The sequence below is a fragment of the Rhinolophus sinicus genome, chromosome 8, assembly GCF_057876585.1.
Source record: "Rhinolophus sinicus isolate RSI-liver-muscle chromosome 8, RSI-T2T, whole genome shotgun sequence".
Classification (NCBI taxonomy): domain Eukaryota; kingdom Metazoa; phylum Chordata; class Mammalia; order Chiroptera; family Rhinolophidae; genus Rhinolophus; species Rhinolophus sinicus.
The window spans coordinates 60,612,843-60,639,277 of NC_142508.1; the positions used below are offsets into that span (position 1 = coordinate 60,612,843).

General features: G+C 44.7%; 2 protein-coding genes across 7 annotated transcripts in view; one reads left to right on the plus strand and one right to left on the minus strand.

The window, feature by feature from the left end:
* Positions 1-760: 760 nt before the first annotated feature.
* Positions 761-19,220, plus strand: LOC148757590 (pyruvate dehydrogenase phosphatase regulatory subunit, mitochondrial-like). Its single transcript, XM_088800755.1, has 7 exons — positions 761-910; positions 3,777-3,860; positions 6,215-6,349; positions 11,969-12,086; positions 12,819-12,968; positions 13,976-14,168; positions 17,161-19,220. Exons 1-7 carry the CDS (start codon positions 761-763, stop codon positions 17,192-17,194), a joined length of 864 nt encoding a protein of 287 aa, XP_088656881.1. The 3' UTR covers positions 17,195-19,220.
* PDPR (pyruvate dehydrogenase phosphatase regulatory subunit) overlaps positions 14,971-26,435 on the minus strand; it is a 34,404-nt gene continuing 22,939 nt past the window's right edge. For 5 of the 6 annotated variants that reach the window (XM_074314579.2, XM_074314581.2, XM_074314582.2 and 2 more), the window contains 3 exons: positions 25,357-25,446; positions 20,889-21,071; positions 14,971-19,826 (listed from right to left, as the gene is read on the minus strand). In XM_074314579.2, the coding sequence (XP_074170680.2) occupies positions 19,422-19,826; positions 20,889-21,071; positions 25,357-25,446 (678 nt within the window). In that variant the 3' untranslated portion in view covers positions 14,971-19,421. The remainder of the gene's footprint in view (positions 19,827-20,888; positions 21,072-25,356; positions 25,447-26,435) is intronic. The other variant, XR_012490129.2, reaches the window with a different exon arrangement.

A 26,435-nucleotide genomic window follows, 5' to 3' on the forward strand; every position in this document is an offset into this window, starting at 1 on the left:
CAAAACCTCCCCCACCCCCCACTGCTACCCCACTCCCCTATCATTCCAGGTCTAGCCCAAGCGCCTGGCGGATGATGCTTTCCCCAGCGACCTCTCCCCTTCTTGGTGCCCTCCCATCACTCAGGCCTGTATTCTTCACAGGGTGGGGGTGAGGGGTCCACAGGACTGTGTGTCAGGTGCTCTGGCCCCTGGCCTCCAATGCTCTCCCCAGCCTAAGAGGCCCCTCCTTCATGGGCTCCTAACCACATATATCTGTTGGGCAGCCCCCACCCATATTAAAAAAGGGAGAGAAGAGGCTCAGGACCTGGGGGAAGGAGAAGGGAGGACTCACCTGAGGGAGAGCAGCAGCCAGAGCCGCAGAGCCCACCCAGCCAGGCCCGAACATCATGGCTCCTCTCTGAAGCCTTGGTTGGGTTACCATCTCCATATCAACCCTGGAACAGAGGGTGCAGCACTTCTCAAACTAAGCCCTTCTTGTGGCCCCAGAACCGGGGACTTGGTATGTGCTTCCTCCCTAGGCATGGGGGGGGGGGGCGGCAGACACAGGTGTAGTACAATTGTGGGCCAACCCAATATCTGGGTCTCTCAGCCCCTAGTCTGGGCTCTGGAGGGGAAGGAATGGGACATCTTAGTGCTGGGGTGAAGCGCAGAGCATGACTTCATTTGCAAAGAACACAAACCCAACTGCAATTCACTTAAGCAAAGGAGGCGGTTTATTGGCCTATAAAACAGAAGTCCTGGGGACGTCCCAGCTTCAGGCATGGCTGGATCCTTGGACTTCAACTGTGATGTCAGAAACACATCTCTTTCCTTCTTTCTACTCTGCCTCCCTGTTTGTTTGATCCTCAAGCATGCTGTCTACACGTGGTGGATAGATGTCCACCAGGTACCCAAGACTCGAGTCTGCCAGGTTAGCCACCCCAGGGGAAAAGGAAAGTGTCCTTCCTGTTCCCTGGAGCACAGGTCCAAGGCTGATGCTGGTTGACCTAACCTGGATAATGTCTTTGCCCAAACCAATCATTGGCGCACTCACTGTGGGCAGGAAACTGCCCAGGCCTGGGTCCCTTGTGCCCCTCTAGAAGCTAAGAGGGAGGGGTAAAAGGAGGGCAATGTCAGCTAATCTTTGAGGACTTCAAGTTGCAACATGGTGATTCCCAGAGGGAAGGATTCAATTACCAAAGGATGATGGCAGGCGTCTACCTGTCCAAAGGGACTAATAGAGCAACAGAAGAGGAGACCACCTTCCAAAGAGGCGGTCTCCACCTCACTGCCTCTCCATGTTGCTCCCTAAAGGGCGCCTCTGTTTCCTTATGGATTCTAAGAAGTGGGTAGCAGTTTCTCTTACAGCTCAGGTGGAAAAGCCCCAAGGTCCTGGTCACCAGAGCCAAGACACTCTTCCCTCCCAAAGACCAAAACCTCATGGCTCAATGATAATCAAAATAATAATAATAGTAATAATAATAAATAATTGGCCATCTGCTCATCACCACCTCAGGTGGGGTTATTGGGCGACTCAGTGACAGTACTGTAAAAGCAGCTGCACACACGGTGCCTGGCATGTTGGAAACACTTGGTGAATGAGATAGGTTGTATTTTCCAAGATGGCTGCCACAACACATCCCTCCTACATGCCCTTCTTTCTTTTCCACCCTAGTAATGGTGATTTTTAAAATTGAAATATAATTAATGCACAGTAAACTGCACATATTGAAAGTGTACAATTTGGTAAATTTTGACATGTATACACCTGTGAAACCGTCACCGCTCTCAAGAGATTGAACATATCCATCAACCCCCAAAGTGTCCCCATGCTCCTTGGTCATTCTTCCCTCAGCCCCATTCTTAGCATCTCTAGACAACCACTGGTGTGCTTTCTGCCACTATAGGTTACTTTGCATTGTCTAGACATACATAAATTGAATAATACTGCACATACACTTTTGTCTGGCTTCCTTCACTCAGCATAATAATTTTGAGAGCCATTCATGTTGTTGCATGTAGTATCAATAGTTAATTCACTTTTGTTGCTGAATTGTATTTCATTGTATAGCTTTACCATAATTGACTAAACCATTTACCTGTTGATGGACATTTGGGTTGTTTTTCATTTGGGGATAGTTCAAATAAAGCTGCTATGAATATTCATGTGTAAGTCTTTGTAACAGACATGTCCTTTCATTTCTCTTGGGTAAGTACCTGGGAGTTGCATGGCTGAGTCGTATGGTAAATGCGTGTTTAACTTCCTAAGAAACTGCCACGCCATTGTCCAAAGTGCTTGTATGAGTATCCTCGACAACACTGGGTGTGGTCAGTCTTTTTTAGACATTCTAGTAGGTGTATAGTGGTATCTCATTGTGGTTTTAATTTGCATCCCTAATGATTAACGATGCCACCCAGTCGCTGTCCTAGCAGGAAGCCAAGCAGCTGCGGAAAGATCCAGCATCTAGTGTTCGGCTGACGACCAGCTTCAACCGCCAGACGTGAGTGAGCAGACTTTCAGATGATTCCAATCCCCAACCCCCCAGCCTCCCCTGCTGATGCCACATTGAACAGAAACAAGCTGAGCCCACCAGGCCCTGCCCAAACTGCAGATTCGTAGGCAAAATAGACAATTGGTGTTTTAAACCACTACATCTGGGTTGGTTTTGTGCAGCAGTAGGTAACTGGAACCACAAGTCTGGTAGCTGTGATGTCATTACTACTGACCTAGTTCTGTTGATCCGTGTGGTTTCTATTTGTCCTCAAACGCTCAGGAGATACACGTCATCTCTTTCATTTCTGGAGTCCTAGCCCCAGAACCTTGCTTGTGGCTCTCATGTCTTATCCTTTCGGGTCTTACCACCTGCCCCCTCCATATGGACACCTCCCTCCCCAGTCCCAGCACGTTCTCCGTGTGTATTACATCAGCTCCCTCTTGCTTGCCCAGCTTCCAACCCTTCACGTTCTCTTAGCCACTTCCCCAGGGGACAGAGGCGAGTATCAAAGAGCTTAGGCTCTCCTGCTGGACTGCCTGGATCTGAATCTTGTCTCTGCTACTTCTAAGAAGTTGACCAAATTCTTTAACCTCTCTGAGCTTCAATTTTGTCTTCTATAAAATAGGAACAGTAGCGCCTACCTCAGAGGATGGTTATGAGGCTTATGTGAGGGTCCAAGAACTTAGCAGAGTTAGTTTGGCACCTGCCACTGTGTTTTACTACAGTGTTGTATAAAAACACCCTCTCTCGCTCTCTCCTGGGGAGCTGGTTTGCCCAGCTCGTGATGGAAAGGCATCAGGTCTATGGGTGGGAGGGGTTAATATCAGTTGTTCTAGGAGATTCACAAACATGTAATCACTTGGGTTTTTTAATTCTGGCTTCTCTCCTTTACACGTTGTGTATTGCCAGGCAAAATGTTCTACCTCTCTGAGCCTGCTTCCTGCCGGCAGAACAGGGGTGACACTGTCTACCAAACGGGGGTGAATGTAGTGATGTTGTAAGAAACCATCCTGACTCAAAGTAAACCCCTGATCAGTAGGAGCTCTTCACACTAATAGTAGCTTTTACCCCATAGGGCAAAAGGCAACAGGTTAGGTTACTCAGGAAGGAGAACAAGAGTGGGGGACGACTTTTAATGCATATTTTTTTGGAGCTTTTTAAATTTTTGTATTATCTATATTTTTAAAATTAAGTCCAATTTTAATAAATTTTTATAAATTCAAAAATTATGAATATCAGGAAAAATGTAAATACAATATACTATACTATATACCCGATAACTATTTTTACCCCGTTTTATAGACAAAGAAACCAAGTCGCAAAGAGTGGAATAACGTGCCTGGGATCAAGCAGCCGGCCAGAGCCGGAGCCAGGATGAGAACCCAGGTTTGTCTGAATGTAACACTGTGGCCTTTTCCAGATCTCACTGTCTGGTCTCTGGGTAAGCAGCACTTTGGTGGTCAGGCAACATAATGGATGGGAGTAGCTTCCTGAAACTGGCTTCCCAGTGAGTAGCTGGCCCATGCCCATCCTCCTTAGACTTCTGAAGATGGGGGTCTCCTCTGGAAATCTTCTAGCAAGGTGTCCCAGCTTCCTAGCCCTCCCACATTGGCTCCACAGGGTTCCCACCTCTTTGACAGCTGTGTTTAGAATTGAATAGGTCCCTTCAGAGGTGTAGACAACTGCCTGCGGACCGACCCCCTCTCCCAGGCCCACTAACTCATAGTCTCATATGGGCAACAGTCCAATTCCCAGAGCCCGAGTGGTGACACCCCTGGGGTGGGGGGAAGTTTGGGAGGGCCTTAGAACGCCCATAATCTCCATCAACATCTTCCCCCAAAATAGTGAAACAGCTTCAAAGCAAGTCCTCAAATCTCCATTGCTCAACGCCCCTCATTAATTTCTACTGCATATTCCATCTGTGACTGAAGCCAACTGCTTCCAGAAGCCTGACACAGTGGGGCATCTCTAGGTTTGAGAGCATGAATCCCTCCTGAGCAGCAGAGTGCTGTGGAGGGGGCTGCTGGAGGCTAACACTGGAGAATTTTCTACTGCTATCACTCTGCTGTGGAGAAAAGGAAGAGGGTGAAAACCGTTTGTAAGTGGATTCCAATGTTGGTTTGAACCTCCATCAGTAGCTGTCTCCTAGTTGCTCACTAAAGGTTCATCTACTTTCTAGACAGTATTCAATTATCCTTTCTTTTATTCAGTTACAATTTGTTTCACTCAGCTATAGTTGCAACTTAGAGGAAAGAAAACATGCATTAGAGATCCTAACTGAAGAACAAGTCTCTAAGCAGAAACTGAGCCAGGACAAGCGGACTTTCCTTGGGACTCAGGGAGGATGAAGAGCCAGTTCAAGGATGGGCATTGGTGAGCCTGTAGTGAGGGAAGGGAAGACATTACGGTGGTATTTGAGTCTTCCTGAAAAGGTTAGGTGTAGTCACTTAGCCAGCAGGGTGAGAGACACAGGAAACAACTGAAGAAAGAATTCCCCTCGACCTCTGACTTAGTAGGAGCTTCTCAATGTGAGGCATCCTGTTGTCTGGCGAGGGTAGGCATCTTCAAAGTGGAGGCAAAACAGATTTTGCTCAATGACGCACCATCAACATAACTGTCAGTGTCCCAAAGTGTTCACAGGGGCAGCAGTGAAACGGATTGAGTAACACTTTGAAGGGCAAAGAAGATTCTGAGAATTGACACAGGTGTGACACAGGAAACCACCGCCAAAGGAGAACTGTTCTAACGGATCCATCAGCAGATAAAGCCTCTTGGCTTAGTGTAAACACCTTGATAGTAGGCTGCCATTAGAGAGCTTAAAGCCTAACCCCACGGGAAGGGAAAGCTTTGGGAGAAAGAAACGCAAGAGATTTCACATTGTAAGTAGGCAAATTTTAAAATAAGTATTGCTTTAAAGAATAAAGCATACATATATATCATTATGTCCCAAAAATTGTATTAAAAAGGAAATAGCACACGTTTTTCATTATAAGTAAATTCTACAAAAAAGAAAAAACTAAACATTGAACTCTAGTTAATGATATGAAAGCCTAAGTATTTGAGGCGGGAGCGGGGCCGGCATCAACTTCTATTATGGAGGAGAAAGCGCCTAAAAGATCATCCCACAAACGACAATTAGACACTTTGGACAAAATACAGAAAATAACAACCTGAGAGCTCTGGAGACTGAACATGAGCAGGCAGTTTGGGGAGGGAAGTCAAAACTTGGAGCAAGCAGCCTGAGGCATTTGGCAGCTAAAACTCCAATAGTAAAACCCACCATGTTTCTGGAGACCAGGTAATGAGCCTTATAGGACCCCAGGCTGCTACTGAGTGGGCGGGGAGAGACTCAGAAAAAAGACAGTCTCAGAAAATGAACTCCCGATTTCACATGTAAACTCACCCAAGTCTCTGGGCGACTCTGGAAATGTGCATGGGCTATGCACACTAGAAGCAGCTTGTAACTAAGATTTAAAGAACTGAATTAAAATAGGAGTCACTACTGATCACGGGCATGAAAATCTGCAACTTGGGGGTAACAGAATTCATTACCGGCTGAAAGCAACACATCAACACTCTTTGGAGCAATATCACAGAATTTAGATTCTATACAACACAACAGTCACGGCGCTGACGTCACGGCGCGCGCGTGCGCGAAGGAGACCAGCGGCCGACGTACGCTCGCTCGGTGGCCGTAAAGCGCGGAAGGTCGCGGTCCCCGCTTACCCGGAACTCTTTAGTCTCTCCGCCCCGCCCCCTGCCATTCCCTGTGGGGGCCCCCCTTTTCCGGCCCCCGGCAACCCTGGCAACTGCTGTGGCGGCCGCCGGGCTTGTACCCGCTAACGCGGAGCGCGCAGCCGGTGGGGACCCATGAGGTAAGGCGACAGCTGCGGGGCCGCTCTGGCCTCCGGTCCGCGCGGGCCTCAGCGCCTCGGGACCCGCAGCTTTCCCTCTTTCCACTTCGGTCTCGCTCAGGGGTGGACCCGGCGGTCCTTCGTTCCCGTCGGTTCTGCCTGGTTCCCTCGGGACGGCGCGTCCTGGCGCCAGGACTCCGGCGACCCGGGCCGAGGGCGGTCCGCTTGGTCTCCCTCAGCCTCTGCGGCTGTGTCCTGTCCGGCGGAGGTTGTCCGGGCCTCGGGAATCCTCGCGCCGGGCTGCCGGGCTGCCGCGCACCGGGCCGGGTCTTCCAGGCGTCCGCCGCTCAGCTCGGAAGCCCAGGCGGCCGGGTGACCTAGCTTCTGGCTCCCCACCGCGGCTGGCACTGCCCCGCAGTACAGGCGAGGCTCGTCTAGCCCGGTCCTCCTCTGCAGGTGCAGTTGTTCTCCCGCGTCGAGACGTGCTTTTCTAACCAGTAAGACTGCTGCAGAGTGAAGTTACCTGGAAGAATCTAGGCTGGGCCAGTGCGCTTTCTTCTTAATGTTTGTCCCGTTCGGTCTGATGTGAATGACACTCAGATTTGATTCAGGAATCTTCAAGTCCGCTTTGGACTTGCGTGTCAGCATGACATCATGCGGCGATGCTTTTGTGTGTGTTTGGTGGGGCGCGGGGGCCCAAGGGCACTCTGTTCCAGTGCTAGGGATTTATAATAATTTTTTAAACTTTCCTGATCACCTGGTGCACTTGTTGAAAAATCCAGCAGGATCAGAATCTCCAGACAGGGAGCCTGGGAATGTTGCATTTCAAGAGAGGTGTCCCGGGGGGGGGCCTTATGCCCCGGCAGGTGCGGGAAGGGTTCTCTTACTCCATCTGTACTCGCCCTGTCTTCCTGGGTCCAGCTGCCCTGTTGTACACGGCGCTGTACGATACAGAGGAACAACTGGGAGCGTGTTAGCGCCGCCCTGGCGGTGGCGGTGGTGTAAGCAGATCTGAGCGTAACCCGCCCAGTATTGAGCTTGTTCAGCAGAACTTACTCAGGTAGCAGAAAATATTATACAATCGTCTTATTTTTCAGAAATTTAATTTTTTTGAACCAGGTTATGTGTGGGATTTGCCTTTGAAATCTTCAGTTTCTTCTCTACTGGCTTGGTTTTGCTGCCGAAGCTACTAGAATAGACTCTGGTTCCTTCCCTTCCTTCATTGTTTGCCTCCACTTTGAATTTTCTTTTTTCTTTTTCCTCACTCTTCCCTGACTGTTTGAATGTCATGATGAACACAAGGTCAAAAATCCTCTTCTTGGTTCTTAACATCTTGGGCATTTAACACCTTGAACTTCACCTGGTACTATGTTTCTTCTGTCACCTTTGCAATTCCCTTTTTCCTGCTAGGGGATGTACCCTGTGGTTCTGGCCTCACAGCTACCCTGTCTTTACTCATCCGGTTTTATTTCTATTTTAATTAAAAATCTTTTTTCAACTACAGTTGACATTATTATATTAGTTTTGGATGCACAACATAGTGATTAGACATTTATATAACTTATGAATAACTTTAGTACCCATCTGACACCATACATAGTTATTATATTATTGATTATATTCCCTATGCTGTACTTTACATCCCTGTGACTGTTTTTGTTTGTTTTTATATTTTGTATTGGGGAGCAGTGTGTTTCTCCAGGGCCCATCAGCTACAAGTCATTGCCCTTCAATCTAGTTGTGGAGGGTGTAGCTCAGCTCCAAGTCCAGTAGCTGTTTTTCTATCTTAGTTGCAGGGGGCACAGCCCACCATCCCATGTGGGAATTGAACCGGCAACCTTGTTGAGAGCTGTGCTCTGTGCTCTAACCAACTGAGCCATCCGGCCACCCCTCCCGCAGCTCAGCTGCACCTTGTTGTCTTCAATCTAGTTGTGGAGGGCACAGCTCCCTGGCCCATATGGGAATCAAACCAGCAACCCTGTTGTTCAGATCTTGTGCTCTAACCAACTGAGCCATCGGGCCGCCCCTCTGTCACTGTTTTCATAACTGGATATTTGTACATACTTCTTAATCTCTTCACCTTTTTCATCTATTCCCCCCAAACTTTCCATCTGGCAACTGTCAGTTCTCTGTATATGAGTGTCTGTTTTGTTCATTCATTTTGATTTTTAGATACCACATATAAATGAAATCATGTGGTATTTGTGTTTCTCTGTCTGACTTATGTGAATTAGCATAATATCCTCAAGGTCCATCCATGTTGTCACAAATGGCAAGATTTCATTATTTTTTATGGCTGCGTGATATTCTATTGTATCTATGTACCACATCCTCTTTATCCATTCATGTCTCAGTGGACACTTAGGTGGCTTCTATATATTGGCTATTATAAACAATGTTGTAGTGAACATAGGGGAGCATATGTCTTTTTGAGTTAGTGATTTGGATTTTGGAGGAACCTCCGTACTGTTTTCCATAGTGGCTACACCAATTTACAATCCCATCAACAATGCACAAGAGTTTTCTCCACATCCTCGCCAATACTTGGTTTTTGTTGATTTATTGATGATAGCCATTCTGACAGGTATGAGGTGATATCTTATTGTGGTTTCAATTTGCATTTCCGCGATGTTGAGCATTTTTTCATATGTCTATTGGCCATCTCTGTGTCCTCTGGAGAAATGTCTGTTTGGGTTTCTGCCTATGTTTTGAGATTGTTTCAGTTTTTTTGGTGTTAAGGTCTATGCATTCCTTATATATGTTGCATATTAACCCCTTATCAGATGTATCATTGGCTAATATCTTCTCCCATTCAGTAGGTTATTTTTTAGTGTGGTTGATGGTTCCTTTGCTGTGCAAAAACTTTTGAGTTTTATGTAGTCCCATTTGTTTAGTCGTTTCACTTGTCTGAGGAAATATCCAAAAACATATTACTAAGAGCGATGTCCAAAGAGTTGACTGCCTATATTTTCTTCTAGGAATTTTATGGTTTCGGGCATTACATTCAAGTCTTTAATCCATTTTGCATTTATTTTTGTATATGGTGTAAGAAAGTGATCCAGTTTCATTCTTTCGCATGTGTCTGCCCAGTTTTCCCAATACCATTTATTGAAGAGACTGTCTTTACCCCACTGTGTAGTCTTGCCTCCATTGTCATAGATTAATTAGCCATACAGGGTTTATTTCTGTGCTTTCTATTTTGTTCCATTGGACTATGTGTCTGTTTTAATGCCAGTAGCATGCTCTTTTGATTAATACAGCCTTGGACAGTTTCATATCACGTATCGTGATACCTCCAACTTTGTTCTTCTTTCTCAAGATTGCTGTGGCTATTCGGGGTCTTTTGTGGTTCCATGTAAATTTTAGGATTCTTTGTTCTAGTTCTGTGAAAAATGCTTTTGGTATTTTAATAGGGATTCCATTGAGTTTATAGATTACTTTGGGAAGTATGGACACTTTAACAATGTTAATTCTTACTTTCCATGAACACGGTGTATGCTTCCATATATTTCTGTCTTCTTCAGTTTCTTTCTTCATTGTCTTACAGTTTTCTGAGTACAGGTCTTTTACTTCCTTGGTTAAATTTATTCCTAGGAATCTTAATATTTTGATGTAATTGTAAATGGGATTGTTTTCTTAATTTTTCTTTCTGATAGTTCATTATTCATGTATAAAATTGCAGCTGATTTCTGAATATTAATTTTGTATCCTGCTTTAATGAATTCATTTATTCTAATAGTTTTTTTGGTGGAATTTTTAGTGTTCTCTATAAATTGTATCATGTCATCTGCAAATAATGACGGTTTTACTTCTTCCTTTCCAGTTTGGATGCCTTTTATTTCTTGCCTGATTGCTTTAGCTAGAAATTCCAACAGTGTTGATTATGTGGACACCCTTTTCTTGTTCCTGATTTTAAAGGAAAAGCTTTCAGCTTTTCACCCTTGAGTATGATGTAAGCTGTGGGTTTGTCATATATGGCCTTTATGATGTTGAGATATGTTCCCTCTATCCCCACTCTGCTGAGAGTTTATATCATAAATGGATGTTGGATTGTGTCAAATACTTTTCTGCATCTGTTGATATGATCATATGATTTTAATCCTTCATTTTGTTTATGTGTTACATTAACTGATTTGTGGACATAGAACCAGCCTTGCATCCCAGAAATAAATCCCACTTGATCATGGTGTAGAATCTTTTTAATGTATTGCTGAATTCGACTTGCTAATATTTTGTTCATGAAATTTTCATCTATGTTTATCAGGGATATTGGCCTTTAATTTTCTTTTTCTGTGGTGTCTTTGTCTGGTTTTGGTATCAGGGTAATGCTGGCAGGAACTATGTCAGGAGGAACAGTCTGCACAAATCCTGGAGGTGAAAGAGACAGTTCATGCCTGACATGTTCGAGGAATTACACGTGGTTCGATCTGGCTTGATTAGAGTGTGAGAGAAGAGAAATGAGCCCAGAGATAAGAAATGAGCCAGATAGTGAAGGATCTTGCAGATCGTATTAAGGAGTTTGACTTTTTCCTGAAGGCATCAGAAGGTCATTGAAAGGTTTTAAGCTGGCACTTGAAACAGGATCTTCATTTTAGAAGACTTGCTCAGACGGCTGTGTAAAGAGTGGAGGGGGGAGGGGGGAAGGAGAATGCTGTGCAGAGTCGAGGCTGGAGCCCTGTCAGGAAGCTTCTGCAGTCATCTGAGTGGGAAGGGATGGGGGCCGGTGCTCAGGTCATGGCAGTGGGGATGGAGGCGTGTATAGGCCTAATGGGAATTTCGAGTGTAGCACTGTTAGGCCCTGATGATTGACTGGAGAGAGGAGATGAGAGAAAGGGAGGAATCGGATCATACCTGAGATTCTAGCATATGGTGTCACTTGGGGGACACTGGGTTTCTCATCTAACTTTTAACTCGGGGGTTTTTGGTATAGAGACTTAAAGATTATATAGTGACAGGCAAACAGACGTCAAGGACCACACTGTTCCTCGTGTGGACTGGTAGACCCCGAGTTCCCGTATTCCCAGTCAGACACTGACTCCTCCTCAGATAGAGCCACGGTGACCCTCTCCTTCGTCCACCCTGGGGACATGGTGCTCTCCTGTCAGGCGGGCATTGACACAGATCCCTGGCATTGGAACTCTCGGTGGTGTTTCATTGCATCCTACAGCCTAGCAAAGTAGTAGGGTATTTCATTGTCTCAGTACGTGGATTCACTTTCCAGAACACTGAGCTGTTTCTACTCTTAAGGCAAATTGGTCCCTTCCATCCACTCTACAGTCTTAAGGTGTCCTAAGAATACTTCGTGTCGTGGGAAGTTCATTTATGATTGAGGGGTATTTGGGGTTGGTAGTTGAGCCAGGCATTTTGTTAAGAGGCCTCATTGGCTCCGCATGAGCTCCTTTGACTGGCTAGTGAATCTGTCTTCCTTTGACCTGAAAGGAAGTTTAATGGTTTAAAGAGTACAGTGCTGCTGCCCGTCCAAATAATTAAACTAAAACAGGCTGAAACTTGGCTTCCCATACCCAGCACTGTAGCAAGAGCAACACAACCCACTTGAAATCAAACTTTTTCAAGCGGCTGCACTTGCTCATTTGTCTCTCTGTTCCTCTTCCACCCCCAAATCCATCTGTCCATCCGCAGTGGGCATACGAGCTGGGTCTGTCCAACGAGGAGCCGATCAGTATCCCGTTACATGCCTGCGAACACTTCTACCTTCTGACTCGCCCCTTGGAGACCCCTCTGCAGAGCAACACACCAAATGAGGGCCTGCGCTTTGTTTGTAATCTTGTTTCCTTGCCACTGTTCTGTCCTCTGACGAGGGCTTTCTGCTAAGGACGGACTGTTCCCGGGAGTCTTTTCTAGGGCATGTTACAGGGAGGTGGACCCAATTCTAACTGTTCTAACCCAGTTCGTCCTTTCTTGTGAAAGGATGGCCACAACGGGTGTTTCACTGAAGCAATTATTTGTGTTTGTGTTGCTTTGCAAGCTATTTTAGTCCCAGGCAGAGGTCTAAATTGAGAATATTTAGAATGTAACCTGGAGTCTTTGACTGGAACACTATACATTATGGAAACGTCATAAGTAAGCTTTAAATTAAATTCAGGGTATTCAGTGACCCCGAGTGCGGTAGGAGACGGTTTGGTAGCACTTTGCAGGAGGTCGTAATCCCTGCAATGGGCTCGGCAATCCCGCCTTTTCTTAGGCCGTCCGTGGCTCAGCGGCAGTTACCGTAGTTTGGTTGTGAGGCCTAGTCAAAGCTTCTAGGTAACTGATGGGTTAGGGACGATCAGAGAAACAGTCTGCCCTGTAAGGCTGCGAGGAGGAGCCTGCCCCGTGACCTGGAAAGCTGTGCTCCCGGGATGCTGTTTCGTTACTAAAGCCAGCAGTGGGTGTTTCCCTTTGCTTTTTTCTGTCCACTTAGAAAGCTGGCATACCTCGAAACCCCGTTTTTCTCTTCTACTCCCCACTCCCTTGTCATTTCTCTTCTCAGCTATTGTGGATGCTGATGGAAGAATTTATATTCGGAACTGGCAGGGTGGCATCTTGTCTGGAGGCTTTGAGAAGACCCCAAAACCAATTTTCACTGAGGGCAAGAACCAGCTGGAGATTCAGAACCTGCAGGAAGACTGGGATCACTTTGGTGAGTGAACTAGATAATAATAGTGATGCTCTTATTTGTCTAAGCTGTTGTTGCCTTTTCCAAAGCATTTTCAAGAATAGCAGCTTATTGGCTCTTTGTAACAGCCGCATGTGGAGGTTCCAGAGGGCCGGCTACCGAGTTTGCCTGGTCTCAGGACATGTTACTGGGTGGCTAATTCCGGGGATTAGGTCTTGGTTAACGGACTTTTGGCTTAATACGGACTTTTGGCTTAATACTTGTTCACCTAAAATCACTGCTGCAAATTAGGCCGGGAGGAAACCTCTTCCTTGATTTCATACAGGACTGAAGAAATTTTTAGAAAGCAGTCTTGTTTTGTTAGTATGGTCTTTCACTCAAATTTAAAATAACTTTATTTATTGAATAGTTAATATAGTCACACGCTTCTAAATTCAAAAGATATGGAAAGGTCTGTAATGACGAGTTTCATTCCCGCCCTTAATGGACTTTTAAAAAATAAACGTTTTGTTATGGAAAATTTCACACTTTCCAAAGTGGAGAAAATAGCATAACGAAAGCCCATGTGCCCGGCAGCCAGCTTCAGTCTGGCGTCTTGTTACCACTGCGCCCGGATTCCTCCCAGGTGAAGGATTTCCTTTACCGCAGGCTGAGCGCCTGTCTTCTGCAGCTATTCCAGCCTAAGAGACCTGCCCTCCCCCTGCATCGCTCTGGGGTGCCATGTAAGGGCTTTTGCCCGAGTGCTGAGCCCTTCCCGATTCAGATCTGTAGCCACGTGTGTTTGCTCTTCCATAGCTCCTTTCCTTGCTAAAGAGTGTCTTCTTTCTCATCTTCGTGCCAAGCGCTCCATAGGCATGCCCATAATTCCACCAGGGTTTCCGCTTTCTCATAAATAGCCCAGCTGGCTCTTCTTAGGAAACCTCTTCCAAGAGATTTTATGAAAAGAGAGGGAATCGAAAAGTATGAGGAGTTGAAAGTGTTTTAATTCCCTGAAGCTGAGAACTCCGTTTGGGTTCGTTTCCATTGCTCAGAGCCCCTGTTGAGTTCCCTCCTGCGCAGGATGCCAAAATTGGAGACTCTGGAGATCATGAAGTTGGTGAATTGCCCCGAGACCTTCACACCAGACATGAGGTGCATCATGGGCGAGTCTCCTCTGGTACAGGGCTACTTCGTCCTGGCAGGAATGAACTCTGCTGGCCTTTCGTTTGGTGGAGGAGCTGGAAAGTAAGTCTTTCTCACTCAGACTCAGCTTGCTGGGCTTCTTCCTTTCTAGAGTTACTTATTAATATGGTATGTAGTACACTTAATCGGCTAATAAGAAGTTACGAGTACATGTAATTTGAGAGTGTCCCCTTCAAAGTAATCACTGAGGGCGGCTCTCCCTATACTCCTGAAAAGTCATTGTGCAAAATGGTTTGGAACTCCTCTTGGTGTTAGCTATGGAAAAACTAGGGTGATGTTGTGTAGTCTTTCAGTTGTAACAAATGTCAGTCTATGATGAAATTGGAAAAAAAAGGAGTAGGTTTAGAACCAAGGGCGAGATTGTTATAGACACATTAGCCTGTCTAGGTTCCCAGATGTAGTTGCTCAAAAACAACTGGATAAAACCGAGTAAAGCCCAGTGAATAAGTTTGTGAATGGAAGCTCAGTGTAGTAAAATATCTGAGACTGCTTCTCTCAGATAACGTCCTTCTCTCCCACAGGTGTGACCCAGAATGCACATGGGCTCACAGGTAGTCAGTGATAAGTCAAGCCCCAGGTTCTTACAATGAAGTCAGTTGTAAGGCAGGATATCAAATTCAATGACAGCGATAGTAACTTCAGAAGGACGAAGGGAGGCTTTCTCTCTCCAGCCAGGCCACCCTGCATAATGCCTGTACATGCTTTATCTCAGTTTCCAAATTCTGTTTTACACTTGGTAGCACAGCAATAAACAGGTTTACGTATCATGTTTCTCTTTTGTGATGGCAAATACATACACCGACTTATACAGGTATTAAGAATATTCACAAGCAGACCGACAGGAGTAATTCAAATGTCTGTTTATTCATTGACAAACCTAGTAACATGAACAGAAAATCTGAATTGAAATCTGCCTTGATAGAAACACAGTGCACAATATTAGTACCGTGTTCATGGCGGGCAGAAAGGCTTTAGGCTGTGTGCCTAAAGGCAGCAGGGGTCTTGAGAAAAGATCCCATTTACCTCAGTGCCTGAACACCTTCAGGACCACATGCTAACTCGATACAGAAAAAGGAAGGGGCTGAACAGAACTGCACATTTACAAATGCAGACAACGAGTTACAATTACTGTGGCTCTACGATACATCCCAAGAGTTGACCAGAGTAAAGTGGGAACTGTGCTGCTAGAAGCCCTTCATTGAAACGAGCTGTGGGAGCTTTCTACCCCACACCCATTTGTTCTGGGGAAGGAGGAGGTATACGGGGTGATGGAACCCTCACACTGAAATGGAGTTACTTTCTTTTTCGTCCTTCCTCTCTCCACCCACCATGTGACATTCTGGAGTGTAAGGCACGAAACCTGGCGTGGAGAAAAGAGGTGCTCTGAGCTCCAGTGTGCAAAGGAATTCCTGGCTCACATCTTTTGAAACAGATGCTAAAAATATCCTCCCCACCTCTTGTAATTACTGTCCTTGAGAGACAGAAAAAGGAGATGGCAGAAGAAGGTTTGCAAAGGATAAAAATATCATGAGAAAAACAGCCCATGAGAAATGTGTAATTCTCCAAGGAGTGCCGACACTCTGCTGAGAGAAGTCAAGAATCATATTATACAAGGAACAACTCTAGTGTTTAATGGACAAAGGCAAAGATATATAAAAATACTCAGTCCTCTTGAAAAATAGTGCATTTATAGTGATGCAGGACTGCAAATGTGAGCCCCCTCCTGACAGTGAAGGAGCCGTACAACTGAGCACCTTAGTGTGGAGGCAGACGGGAGGCGCCGACAGGCAGACAACCCTCAGTCGTTCACAGCTCACTGCTGGCCAACGTGGTTAATGCCAAACATCTTATACTTCATCTACCATGTCTTCCTCTCAGCTGTGCTTCTCCTGAATCCATGAATCTGCAAATGACGTGTGTGAGATGAAAATGCTTTACTCACATGAAGATTTCCCCTAACTCATGTTGATAAAATGCTGCTTTTATCAAAACTTATGAGGTATGGGGGCGGGATGAGGGGTGCAAAAAGTAAATGAACAAAAGGTACTTTTCAGTATTAAGCACTGTTGACCAAAACATCTCTCTTAGATACTAAAGAGGATCCTTGCTGAGTACTGGTCAAAAAGCAGTGAAGAAATCTAAACATGAACCTGTAGCTTACCCTGACAGCAAGCCAGTGCAATTCTTCTTCTAGGGCCTGAGCCAAGACCGCAGGTCAGAGAACATTCCCTTTCGTCTGCCTCAGGTTCTGAAAGGATGGTGAAGGATGTGTCCATAAGCCAGAGCCCCAAATCCAGGCGGTGCGTCATCTCTTCAGTGAAACAAAACCACTTTAGAAAGCTGCGATCATTCCTGCCACATAGGTGGGGGGCAGGGGGCAGGTTAACACTGCAAAGGCAGGTAGGTAATGGAGAAGACTGAAGCATGTTTTACATTTTAGTCACTTTCTTGGACACAACAGCCCAAGAGAGAAGGGAAGCAGGTAAAATGCTTGTTCTGTACAAGGAGCTAGAGTCCAGGGACCTCATGCCTCCTCCTGAAGGGAATCAAAGTGACTGTGCTCTCCTCGTGCAGAAATGGGATCTTTGGGCCAAAGTGAAACTGGGTTCATCACTGGGCCGAATGGTCTTTGGGTCCTTAGCCTGAATGGCATCCCACATTTGGGGGTACAGGGACTCCCCAGAAGAACTCTGTGGATATGTAGTGTTCACTTCTCTGCTGGAGCATGTCTGGCCCATGCAGTGAATGTGCATCACACAGACTATCCAAGCAGGTAGTTTTTGTCCCTGTTTGCTCTTCACACTTTCTGGATTAGAGCCTCTGACTTCTGTGACATTATTGTGGACAGGACATCTTTCCGATGCAAGCTGCGGTGGCAGTCCGATGAGCATGGCAGTGCCAGGAAACAGGACTTACATGTGGCATGAGTGACGGGGCTCAGGCGGCATCTTCAGGGAGGCCAAGGCCCCCAGGAGGCCTGCAGCCCTGGCCTTCATCTCTTTGAGGCTAACATACTTGGACTTTTTGCTTCTAGGGTCGAGATGCTTCAGTCGAATGTGCTGACATGACAGAAGTGTGCAGAGCCCCTCTCCCAAGAGAACACAAGAGGTGACAACAGATCATTTCAGAGAGAAAGGTACCAACCACCTAAATAAAACTAAAGTCCAGCCACCCAGTTCGAAGAGCCCAGAACCAGGGAGAGGTGAGTTGTCACACAAGGCAAGCATGTGACCCCACTGCCCAAGGGACGGAAATGACACACAGATGTTTGATTGTCAATTTTGCTAGAGGTAAAGTCACCCCTTCAGATTTAAGACCAAACAGAAAACTACTAGATTTCACACTACCTATATCCGAATGAGCCAAGAGACTTCAGGATGGATTTTAAGGTGCCAAATGATAAGTATGTGTGCTTCAGAGCACCCAATAAAAAAGTGAAGCCTCAGAAGAGTACCAGCTTGCCAGTCTTGGGTATGACCTCTACCTATGGACAAGGTGACATTTATAACTCTACAGTTTCTTTTGGATTCAAACCCAAGTAGATTTTCACGTACACAGAGGACTTTGGAATTGTGCAGAGCACGGATACCCTTAGCTCTAAATCCTGTTTCCTTCTGACACCTGCCTTGGCCAAGGGCCCACTCTCCACTCCCCTGAGCCCTTCACGGGGCTGGGCACCCGTCTCCTTCCTCCTCCGCCTGAGAGCAAGTGCTGTCAGCTAGTTAAGTGTATGTCTGCACCAAAACAGCAAGGCCCCAAGCAGTTCTAGTCACTTGCTCCCTTAATAAACTAAAACCTCCTAAAAAGGTGGACACTGAAGTCAGGAATCAAGGAGGTGTGGTCTGGCTGGGAAAATAGCAAGAAATGTCTGGAACAAAACAAGCCCGTCAGATTTAGTGGGTAAACGGAGATGCCAGACCAGGCAGACACCTGAGAATTTTAAGCTGCTCTAATGAAGTAAGAGGATCTTTAATATATTTATAGATCTATCAGAGCTACTGCTTCTAAGATACCAAGACAAAGGCTACAGTTTAAGTAGTTAAAACCTCTAACAGCAGGTTAGGGCAGCTTATGTCAAGGAAAAAGTAAATGCTAAGTTGGCAAGCACAGCCTGGGATATCTGAATTTCTCCCTTGGAAAACAGAGACACTACATAATTGTGCAGAGCCCTTATGGGGCACCCCAAGGTTTCTATTCCAGAGGATATGGAGAGATGGCTCAATGGGGAAAGAAAGGAAGGAAAGCAGTCTGCTAGGCTCACGTAACATACGCCCTCCACACTGAATTCTCTGGGTCTGTCTGTTCTGTGCCAGAAGCAGCCGCATGGGTCACTCGCTCAAGATGGCATGCCCTACCCTACCCCCCCTTTTTCTGAAGGGGGAGAGACGTTTGCTGAGCTAGTGGGCCTCCTGCTGAAGGGATAGGTGAGGCTGAACTGATGAGGAAAATCAAGGTAGGATGATGGAACTTTGACTAGCTGGAAGAAAAGCAGCACTGTTTTAACAGAAAGCCCTGCATTGTTTGGTGGTGGTACTTTCTCAGGTCGGACCCTTTCAGTTGGGAAAAGCAACACAAAAGGCAACATGGTTTACTCAGCTAAACCAACAAAACCCCTCATTATAGAGATTAAAAAGAGATGAAGAATAGAGGCAGGTGGCCCTGGCCCTATGGTCTGATAACTGGGACCCGGCTTGGCAGGGAGGCTGGGGGTGGTGCCAGGTTAACGATTTATCTCTGCTACAGACAATGTCCACGTGATGCCTCCCATCAGTGAGGTAGATGGTCATCATTTTTGCTAGAGGTATCAGGGTGCCAACCACAGCGCAGGAGAATGGGCTGCCTGGCTGAAAGGCACAGACTGTTCCACAGCGCCGCAGCAAACATACAGCAACCCACCGAAATTAACAGGTTTCTCCGAGAAGACTGAGCCCCACGGAGACCCGCTCTTGCCCTGAGGCCCGCACACCACCAGCTTCCCTTACCTCGAGACTAACATTTATAATCAGACTGTCACCATAAGCCACTTCCACAAGAGGATCATGTTTGTCACCATGAGAATCAGAGTGGTGGAAGGACAAGATGAACAGCCCAGAGTGAGTATCAATGGAAGGGGAACTGCAAAGGGGACGAGGAGAAGATGGAAGGACAAGAGAGGTTGCAAAGCAAGAAGTTTAAAAGAAGGCAAAGTTTAAAATTACATCCAGGAGATACGAGATGGTAGGCAACGGTTAGGGACGGGATCAGCAGGAGAGAAGCTCTTAGAGGATAAGATGGGGAGGAAGGGACTGCCTGGCATTACTTCCCATGCAAGTCACTTAGCTCCACGTCATCCTTTCGGCGCTTATGGGTGTAGAGGGAGGTGACCGGGTAGAGCTTGGCCTTGGCTTGGAACCGGTGTCCTGCGATGTCAATCTCATACTCTCCCCGGTTGATGAAATCTGGGGTCACCACTTGCTCTTCCCCAGTGTCCTCAGAGAAATTGTGCACGAAGCCCAGGCAAACGTGGCGCTCCATGGTGTAGCTATAGGCACTGCTGGTGGTCTTGCCAACGTACTGCCCGTTTCGGTAAATGGGTTCTCCCCACCACGGCCAGAGATCCAGGTCTGTGTCGTGGTCGTCCAGGATGAACATAGTGAGGCGTTTATACACCCCGTTCTGCTTCTGCTGCAGCAGGGCATCTCGACCAATGAAATCCATCCCCTAGGAAAGAAAGGCAACACTCAGACGGCGTCTACTCTCTGGCTCTCAGCACTATGAGCAGCACAATGGGAAGGGTCCCCTGGTGTCACTACAGTGAATGCAACGCTTTTCCCCACAGCCCTGCAGGCTTTGGGGAAAGTGACAACTTCAGAGACTAACAACACAGGTACTCATTTTTCTTTTTTGTTCTATAAACACAGATTTTCATCACAAGACCACACAAAACAAAAATATTTAGGACGAAAAATTACTAAAAAATATTTGCTAGAATTTTTAGAAAAACATTTCTATATAATCCCCACAAAAAGTCAATGCATATATATATATATCTGTATTCAGTGCATGTTTATATATGCATATGTATAAAACAAGAGCATGATCAAGTAAACAGTAATTATCTGAATAGATACATTATGATTTCAATTTTCTTTTTTATATTTTTCCATATTTTCCAAAATGAGTATTTATTACTTTTGTAATTGCTGAAGAATACTGTAGATTTACTGTACTGATACTAAGTGGAAAAAGCAAGGAGCAATATAGCAAGTGTGTGATATCCAACCATCTAGGTTAAAAAAACTGGCAAGGGGAACTACATACTCATCTGTTTGCAACACACTGATGCTCGCTAAAGGTGGCAGTGAGATGGGTGGGTTCAGAGATGAAAAAAAGACTTCACTGAACATCTCTTGAACTACGATTTTTTAAAAATCGTGTTTATATAGTACTTTGAAAAGAAACAAAAAATTAGGCAGTTGAGTGTAAGGTGACTAATTTGTACAAATAATCGTGGCATGCTAACGTATCACCATAATCAATTCAGAAAAACTCCCCAGAAAGCACTCAGTCTAAAAGAGAACAGGATGCTCAAAACAAGTGTTGTGTCATATTAAGATGTTTTACCCCATAGATGCTTTTCATTCTAAGGACATCCTAATTGTCGCTGTTCACCTGATGCTATCGCTGAGGTCTCAGTATGTTTACACTTTTGCTTCCACATCAGCTCTTCTTCCTGTTCTAATGCAGATTTCCTGCTTGGGAAGCTGAGTGACGGACACATACCTTCTCTAATTTCACCCGAGATTCGCGTCCACATTCCAGGGGCGTGGTGAGGGTATTTAAATCCTGACCCCAAAAAGCAAAAAACTTCTCAATTCGGAGACTACGAAGAGCATAATAGCCAGCATTCCGGATTCCGTACTTCTGCCCAACACTCATCACTTCATTGTATACATGCAGGGCATACTAGGAGAGACAAAAGATCGGTAAGCAGCAGACCTTCAAATTTCAACATGGACTGTGTCTGGAGTGCCTGATGGCTGCCACTGTTAACCTGGATGGGACTGCATGAAATTCTCAGGATATCTCAGCCTCAACAAACCAAACTGCTGCAGCCCAGGAGGAATGAACGGGGGAATCACCCTTACTCCAGACTTTGGCACCATGAGAGCAGCATCCATCTCCAAATGTCTAGGAGAGTGACCTAAGTACTGAATATGGCAATGACTGAATAATCACTCAGAAAAGCACTCTTACCACCCAGTAAATGACCAATCTCAGAAATGCTTCCTAAATAGCCCACTCATCCTCTACCAGCTTTGTTCTAGCTCTGGCTTTGTTCTCTTGCCCCAAAGCCCCAACCTTGTCCTTCTCTTATGCGCTGGCCCGTGCTATGAAACGTGTTACACGTAATTCCAGATGTGAGTGTACCACATCTCATTTTTCACACAGATTATAACACATCTTACGAGACCCAGAACGAGTCACAGAAGAGCCAGAAAGCAGCGCTGTCCTACTGACGTCCCACGATATCTGGCCTCTCATATTGTTCTTTTCTTGGTTCCAAAAACATGTATCAAATAAATGAACAGAAAGTTTTCCAAATTGAAAGCAAAAGATGCAGTCCCTATCTAAACATACTGTTAAGTCTAAAGCCCAGCAACAAACTACACTGTTTGCTTTAAAAACTGAATAACAAAAAACAGAAGTAAGTCAGAGAAAGACAAAATACTGTATTATCTCTCTTATAAGTGGAACCAAAAAAGAAAAACAACAAACTCGTAAAAAAGATTTGTGATTACCAGAGTAGGAGGTAGGGTAGATTGGAGGAAAGTGGTCAAAAAATACAAACTTCCAGTTATAAGTAAGTACTAACAATGTATAGCTAACACTGCTGTATGGTACATACGAAAGTTAACAGAGTAAATAAATCCTGAGTTCTCATCACAAGGCAAAAAAAAAAAAAAAATTTGCTCTTTGTTTTTGTATCTATATGAGATAGACGCTAACGGCAGTAATCATTTCACAATGTAAGTCAATCCATTATTTTGTATACTTTAAACTTATGCAGTGATGTATGTCAATTATATCTCAATACAACGAAAAAACAAGCAGAAAAAGTGGTGGTGTTATTTGAGCTTCACTGGTATTATAATTCTTTATCCTGGCAATGTATGTTGCTCTATAAATTACACTACTGCAGCTGATCAGGCATCTACTGAACAGACCACTGCGGTCAAGAAAACTTTAAATGTGGAAAAGGAGAATCAAAGCTATTGAATATAACACTGCCTGTGTTGTAGGTGTGAAACACCTGGATTAGCAAAGGTGGGGACAGGAGACCAATGGAAACTGGCAGGGAAGGAGACTGGTAAGAGCCAGTATCTCTGGTGGGTTTGGTACTTTTCTGTCTCAAGCTGAATACTCTGTACTTGAGGTAGGCAAAGGAGGAAAAACTTAAAGCAGGTGACTAGTCTTAGGCCAGAAGAGAAGAACAAAGGGAAAAGTGGGTCCCTAACATTTACTAATTTTCTCACTAAATGCTGGGGATTTAATGTGAACAAAACAAAAACCTGCCATCTGCCACTATGTTTTGGAAGACATCTCAGAGACAAGTATAAGCTTCTTGAAGACAAAAGCCAGCTTGAAAAGAACCCAGGCATGGCACAGATTACGTCTTGGACTCATGGAAAATCAGAAGGCAGAAACCAGGGCTTCCGAGTAGTGAAGCTGCTGGAGCCACAGAGCCTCCCCTCAGGATGGAGTCTGGCCAATCAATGACATGGTCACCCAGGTGATAACACCTGCATGACCGTATGGCACTCCAGAATTAGTCTGTCTGTACAGGCAAAACACATCATGCTCCATCTTAATACTGTTATAATATTTCCGTGTGGAAAGGCAGATAGAATTTCATGGGCTGATAAATTCGTGCTTTATTCAACAATTAAAAACCTAAGACTATAAGTAATGTGACTAACGCCTACAATCGCTGCTACCTGTCGCAACTGGGCAGGGAATCTGTAGGAATAAAAATGTTAAGAAGAAAAATTTACTATTTGTATATGGTAAGATTGAACCCTGGAAATTCCAGAGAATCACCTAAAAATACAATAAAATAATTTTGTAAGGAATTAGGTTAAATAATTAATATACAGAAAAAAGCTTTCATAAATCACAGTCACCTGAAGATAATGGAACAAAGACACCCTTCCCATTCATAACAGCAATAACAAAATATTATTCAAATAAACTTAAGAAATGTAGAACATCTATATGAAGAAAACTTCAACAGACCTCTGAAGGTCACCAGAAAAACTTGAATAAAAAATGCATACTTTGTGAGATTAGACACTTATTAAAAGAATGTCAATTCTCCCTAATTTATAAATATAACACAATCCCAAAAATAGGGTGTTGTTTTAACTACATGATTATAGAGTTTACAAGGGAAAATAAGGAAACAGGAATTGTTTTTCTTTTCTAGTTTTCCAAGCTATGAGGAAGCTAACACTTCCAAATGTTAAAATATATAATAAAGATTTAATAATTGTGATCCTAGACTATGAATAGATAGGCCAACAGAACAGAGTAAAAGTCAAGAAATAAATCCAAACACATATAGGAATTTAGTATCTGATAAAAGTAGAATCTCAAATCAATTGATTATCCATGTGGAAAAAAATAATTTGATCCGTATCTCATAAAGTACACCAAGAGGAACTGTAAAAGGATGGAGCATTTAAATACTAAAAAAACAAACAAAAAACCCCATAAACCTATAAACAGCAACAACACAAACTATAAAAGCATCAGAAGAAAACTGGAAAAATTTTATACCCCTGGAGTGGGGAAGCCCCCTTCTATGTAACAAACTCTAGAAGCCACAAAAGTGACCAATTCAACTACATAAATTTTTTTTTAAATTTCTGCAACATAGGAAACATTTTCCATAATAAAAAGTAAAATTTAAAAATCCTTCTACATGGCAAAAAACACAACAAATCAAAACACAAATGGCAAACTGGAAAAAAATTTAGAACTCAACAGCAAGGACTGTCTGATTCAGAGAATATCTACAAATTGGCAAAAAGACCAATTACTCAATGCAAAAATGGACAAAGGACCAGAACATTCATTCATGCAACATGTATTAAGTATTTACTGTGTGCCAAGTTCTTCTCTAGGTGCTGGGGACATAAAAGTTAAAACAGACTAATATCCCTGCCCTCAGGAAACTTACATTGAAACGGGTAATCTGTAGAACAAAGTAAAGAAACTATTTTATTAGACTGGGTAAGCACTATGGAGGAAAAAACAGGGAAGGAGGATAGGCAGAACTGGGGGTGGGGCTCATCAAGAAGGTGACGTGTGAACAAGACCTGAAGCAGCTATGGCTGTGAACTTGGGAGCATCCATCTGGGAGGACACGCCAAGGGAAGCGGAAGAGCAAGCGTAAAGCCTGAGGCAGAAGCAGTCTAGCATGTTCAAAGACTAGCAAGGGGTGCGAGAGGCAGAGAAGACATTCGGATGTGATCAGAAGAGAACAAGTGGAGATCGGGTAGGCAGAACTGCAGGCCCTGTACATGGGATTTCACTTGGAGGGCGATGGGTTTTGAAAGTAGCTCAGTCTCAAACACAAGGGAAATTAAAACTGCACTGACAAACTATTTTGAACCTCTCAGACTAAAGTCTGACAACTCCCTGTGTTGGTACGTGCAATAAGGAAAAAGACACTTGCACACTGCAGTTTTTTATCGTTGCAAAGGACTGGGAACAGCACAAATGTCTATTAGTACCAGACTGGTTAAATAAATTATGAATCAACTGTATGATGGAATAGTACACCACTGTTAAAAAAGAAAGGAAAAAAGAAAGAGAAAGCTCTTTTTACGTACTCACAGAGAAAGACCTCTAAATTGTTAAAAAAAAAAAAAAAAATCAAGATGAAGAATAGCAATATGCTTCTCTACGTGTTTCTAAAAATGGGGTTAAGAATATATCTTTGAACTGCTTCCATATGCACAAAAATGCCTGGCACGACATAAAAAACTAACACTGATGGTGGTTGGTAGGAACTGGTTGGGTGGCACTGAATACTTTGGGATTTATCTTTAAATCATGTGACTGTGTTACCTATTCAAAAAAAATCACTTAGTTTAAAATGTGAAAATCTCTTTCAGGCCCAATCAGAGGTGCTGAGCAGGTGGGGGACAGCCCGCACCCCTGGCACAGCTGTCTGGCTGCTCACCTCTATGGGGATGTACAGCATGAAGCCCGGCTCGCCCGTGTGAGTCATGCTCATCACCCGGATCCCGTTGGCATAGCCCACACTCATCTCCTGTGGAAACAAAGGGAGACAGTCAGCACCGAAACTCCTCAAGGGAAGTGGGCACTCAGTGTTTGTTAAAGGAATGGATGCCCGAGGCAAACCCCTCATTAGCTCTGCACCCTGTGACCCTAAAGGAAAGACACGTGAATGAAACAATTTCATCCTCAAAATGGTCTGTTTCCAGGTTTTGAGGTGCTTAGGGACGCAGCACAGCCTTTACAATATCTCCTCTCGTGAATATCCATTTCAGGCGTGCTAGCCAAGCTACTGGTGGGAAGTAGAGGCAGTCTTTGACAAGCATGAAATATTTCTTTTGCAAAGTCCTGCTGAAGATTTGTTTTAGTCAAGGGCATTGGGAGCAATGAAGACCAGACAACTGTCTTCTCTGGGGGACTCGGCAGGGAAGTCCTGCGCACCTGCCCACAAAAGATGCCTGAGACTCACAGAACGCAGTTCACCTGCTACCCTGGGCTCAGAGACCAGGCTTCTAAAGTTCAAAACACGTTCAGAGCAACTCAGTTAACTAATGGTCTCTGATTCAATCACTGTGCTTATAAAGGGCTAGGTCCCAAGTGGCACTAAAGCACAGTTCCACAGGAAGCCCAACACCACGTGGTCCTCTCTAGACACATATATGGATCACTCCTTCGGGAAGCATAGAAAGTGCTGTGAAGGAGCCTGCTAATGGCCCAGTGAGTTTTCTCTCGCCCTCACTCTGCCGTGGAGAAAAAGGAAAACTACAATCAGTTAGTTGGTAGATCCCAACTTTGGTTTGAATATCAGTAACGGTCCCCAAGCTGCTTGTCACAGGTTGACAAAATGTCTGTTAGGATCTCTAATCAACCTCTTACTAGAGAGTATTCAGTTACCATCTCTTTTGTTCAGTTACAATGTGTTTTACTCAGCTATCGTTGCCAACATAAGAAAGAAAATAATGTAAGTTGTTTAATCTAAACCATTTCTTAACCTGAAGATGCCACATACACAGTGGTTACTCC